General features: G+C 27.7%; 1 protein-coding gene across 1 annotated transcript in view; it reads left to right on the forward strand.

The window, feature by feature from the left end:
* LOC105360814 (mpv17-like protein 2) overlaps window positions 1-344 on the forward strand; it is a gene marked incomplete at its 5' end in the record, with an annotated part of 6,482 nt that extends 6,138 nt beyond the window's left edge. The window contains one exon of the mRNA XM_011497815.1: window positions 310-344. Within this exon, the coding sequence (XP_011496117.1) occupies window positions 310-344 (35 nt within the window). The remainder of the gene's footprint in view (window positions 1-309) is intronic.
* Between the last annotated feature and the right edge of the window lie 4,295 nt (window positions 345-4,639).

Below are 4,639 nucleotides of genomic sequence, written 5' to 3' on the forward strand. Positions count from 1 at the left end.
GAGAGAGAGAGAGAGAGAGAGAGAGAGAGAGAGAGGAAATAAAGAAGAAAGAAAGAGAAAGGGGTGCTTGATGTAGTGGCACTCCAAAAAAATGGAAATACTCGATAGAATAAATTCTCTACTGAGATTTTTTGCGTTGTTGATTGCCAAAAATATGGTTCACCAAAAGGGACGTATGCGTGCTACTGCAGGATACCAGGAGAATATGGCCCCGAAAGCTCAATACGACGTATTAGCAATGTCCATACGTTTTATCAAAGAACAATAAAAAAGATTTATTTTTGCAAAACATCTGTCACGTATCCATAGGCGTTTACCTTTCCATCCTACTTTTGTTTGATTAAGATTGCGAGCCACTACGATAACGCGTCGTAAAAGGGTTTATATTTTATATTTATAAGACCGGATTTTTCCTCCCGAAGGCTTAGATGCAACGCGCAAAGCTAATTTTTGTAAATAATCTTATAAATAAGTAAATTCATATCCTTTATAAAACTTTACTGTTTATCTGTATATTAATTATTTAATATCCATTATTTCGCTTTATTTATCATTTTCGAATGCTACGAATATTATGTACGAATATTATCTATCTGTTTCTAATGAGAGTTTCGATCGACAGTTAAATTCAAAAAGAGTTTTATTTTTAAACAACGTTGAAAACGCTGTTACGTCACAATTGGCTACGGATGCAACGGGTGTGCTTAAAGTTCGAAACAGATATTCAATTGAGTTTCTTCTTTCAAAGAAATGAAACATATTAATAATATTCTAAGATAAGCCCAACATTTATTGGCAAATATTGTATATTAGAAGAATAATTCGTGCCACAATTTCTTTTCACCTTACACTTAAACTAGTAAAACATTCGCTAAAAGCACCTGTCAAACTATACGACAAAGCTCGCATTAAATAGAATAAGACTGTTTAGAATGAAAAAGCAATGCCATTCAAGGCCTAAGAAGTCATCTAATTTGAAAATCTTCCTGAAAAACTAAACTGAAAAATCCCGTAAACCTAATAGGTGAGTCGAATTAACGGACGCTTACAAATGACGACTCGAGTTGTGAAGTGCGATAAAGCACGGGGGTCCGCTCGTGCATACCTTTATTTATTTCGCATCGAGAGCCGGCTAGCTGACTCGTATCTGACGTATATCGACAACAGACTCTCCGAATAAAACTGCCTATTCCCCACCCACGCGTCCGAAGCCAAAGTACAAATAGGTGCAGAAGCGATGCGCATTATCATGGCGGATCTAGTTGCCGGAGGAGGCAGTTGTTGAACCGGCGCTTCCGAACGCGGTTACCTTGAGGTCACTTCGATAAGGAAGGCTCTCGGATCGGAAGCGTCGCGCGCTCTCGGCGGAAAATAGATCCTCGTCAGCGCGGATTCTTTTTTTTTTTAGGTGGCGGTGATGACGAGACGTTCGCACGCGCATCGCAGCGCTTACAAAAGCGCTATAGTCACCGAAACGGGTGTCACATTCATTGACAATAAGTGTGCAGATGGGAATTGGCGATGCTCGAGGCAACTGACGACGTGTTTTCGGGGGATAAGTTGAACCAATGACGCCGAAATAATACGGTGTTCTATCGCCGACAAATCGAGCCAAGCCCCTTATCGATTTTACCCAAGAACATCTTAAACATTCTTCTTTGTGCACATTAAAATTCTTTTCTCGAGACTTTTCTATTTTATCTTCCACATTCTTTTACAATTTATACGAGATTTTCATTAAAGTATAATTATGTGCCGTTATCGTTTTTAACTTTAATTTTCAGTAATCCATTCCTAACGATTCTCCTGTTACAATTAAAACAGATTGCTACATACGTTAAAGGCCTTTTTCCGTAACGATTTACTCATTTCACAAGTAAACATACTGAATTATATAAATATATCTATTTTCAAATGATAAAACAAAGCATTTAAATGATTTATTTATTTATTTAAATGCATTATTCAAAGAAATTATTAATTACAATTATTAGTTCGTATAAATTCAGTTACTAATTCAGCAGACATACTTTAATTATTTTAATCAATATATATTTAATGTTTTTCACTTCATCTATAATGCTAAAAGTTATAATAGAAAATGTGTAGCAAATTTTCAAACTGCGCATCAATTTATCATTTATTATTTTAACGAATATAGTATTAATATAGTATACAATATTACATATTTGAACATTATTTAAATATTAAAAAATTCATTTATAAATAAAATTATTAAACATTTTTTTAATTCCTAAATATATATATTTATTTATATATATATAGATAATTCGAACAAATAAAATATGAACACAAAATTGTGAATTTTTTCTTTATATTATCTTATTCAATTATTAAGGTAAGTTAAAAATTTTGGAAATACTTTAATCATAATACATTATTAATTATGAATCGTTAAGTCTATAATTGTCTAATAGATATAAAGTATGCAACACTTATCAAATCTGTATAATATGTCAATTTATGTTGTTACTTTTACAATTACAACTATGAATCATTACGAATAAATTTCGAATAATAATTATGCAAATTATTATAGATAAAGCTGTCAAATAAAAATAGCTGCATTAATTTATTTTGAATGAGCAATAAAGCTTGGAGCACTGATCAAATTTATATGTTCAAACTCATATTTTAAATTAAAAAATATGTTTTAATCATTTAAATTTACATTTGAAATTACATTATTTAAAATTATATTATTGAGTGAGACGTTGTATTCTTTTAAAAAACAAAAACTTTTCATTTGAACAAAAATATTACTATTTGTTGAAGCTCTTCGAGATACTTTAACTTACATGAAAACATATTTTAGAATACAACAAATTATATTATTTACGTGTCAATATGAAATAATGGACATGTTTTATCGGTAAAATATTTATTAATATTACATCATCTTCTGGTGAAAGAATATTAACTGTATATTGTAAGAAATATTATTTGAATAATATTATGAAATTAATTTTTGTACGGAATTTTCTAAACTTCATTATTAATTGAGGTTAATGTAATATTTCTAATGTAATAATTAATATAATAATCTTCATGGAATAATGTAATATTAGAGTTAAAAAAATAATAAAATATATTTTTGTTAATTAATTGTAAGTATATACAAAATAACTGTTTTCATTACAAATTACTATTTCTGTAATGATAATCATATGCAGTCTGATCATTTTTAATTTTAACTAATTGCAATTGCGTCATTATGTGTATCTGTTGTATAAATACGCGTTATCGGTATTTCTGAGTTTCAGTTGCGTTTACATATATGTTTTACATTATATGTCCCATTAAGAATCAATAATAATTACTTGACCCTATATACTTTATAGTCAAGATCAAATTCTACTACTAAACTGTATTTTTCATTATCTTGTTTTAATTTTTAAAATTCAATATGTATACATGGATAATGCCGTCGTACTCGATTACTGATAACTTTGTTGGAACACGTACAATTTAATCAACAAAAACTTATTAGAAAACGTATAAATTTGTAATAGTGCAGGATGTTTGTCACCGACGTGCACACTAAAATTCAAAGAAATATATTTATTAAATAATTATTATATATTATGTACAATAATAATATTGGTATTTATATTTATCAATGTAACGTATTCAATTGTAATAGAACACTTATTTCAAAGCTCAAAATTTATTCACACTGACATTATTTCGTTGCGAATTTTAAATTTAAAGTATATGTGATATAATTGCAATTAGGTAAAGTTAAGATCAAAATAAGTAACTCATGTTACCTTATAAATTTAAGGTTTCATACTAACATTTTTATTTATTTAGATATCTTTTACGTCAAAATTATTTTACAAAATAGTATGGATCATAAAAAATTTGATAATTGTCGCAGATTATTCGTATAATATGTATGCAATTACAGTAACTTAATGTTTATTTGAACTTGTATTTAGTTTAGATTTACAAGATAATTGAAAATAATAATACACTAACATTAGAAGATGCAATATCATTTTTAAATAATACATTGAATATACATTCTCGCATTATTTATCATTAAATATTTGCTTGAAAACTTTAGATAAATTTCATGAAATAGTCATTTTATAATCTAAATTTTATTTATCTATATATATAGATTTATATGCGCACGCGCGTATGTTTACGTACACAGCTATTTAAAGCTTTAAATCTCAATTTAAATCTTGAAAGATGCTGAACAAACTACTTTTAAAAAAAAATCTTTTTAATAAATATAAAAAATTATTATTAATATAACATTTTAGTAAAATTTTAATATAACAATTATTTACAAAATGAATTATTATGATTTATATACAGGTAAATACTTGTGCATGCATATAGTGCGTTAGAATACATAAAACTAATATACAAAAAAATATTTACTGTAATGTTCCAAAAATTTTTATTATCTCGATTTTCATAAAAAAATTCATTAAAATATTTATTATCAATTACTAAACAGTTTTGTAACTTATAAAATATCTATTCATCAAATAAATGATATGAAATTTTGTTTATTTATTTGTTTATTTGTTTGTTTGCGAGCGAACGTTTGTGTATGTGTGCGCACGCGGCAAATGTTTCAGTGCGTAAATATGTGTATAAT

The sequence above is a fragment of the Ceratosolen solmsi genome, unplaced genomic scaffold (genome assembly GCF_000503995.2).
Source record: "Ceratosolen solmsi marchali unplaced genomic scaffold, CerSol_1.0 scaffold47, whole genome shotgun sequence".
Lineage (NCBI taxonomy): Eukaryota > Metazoa > Arthropoda > Insecta > Hymenoptera > Agaonidae > Ceratosolen > Ceratosolen solmsi.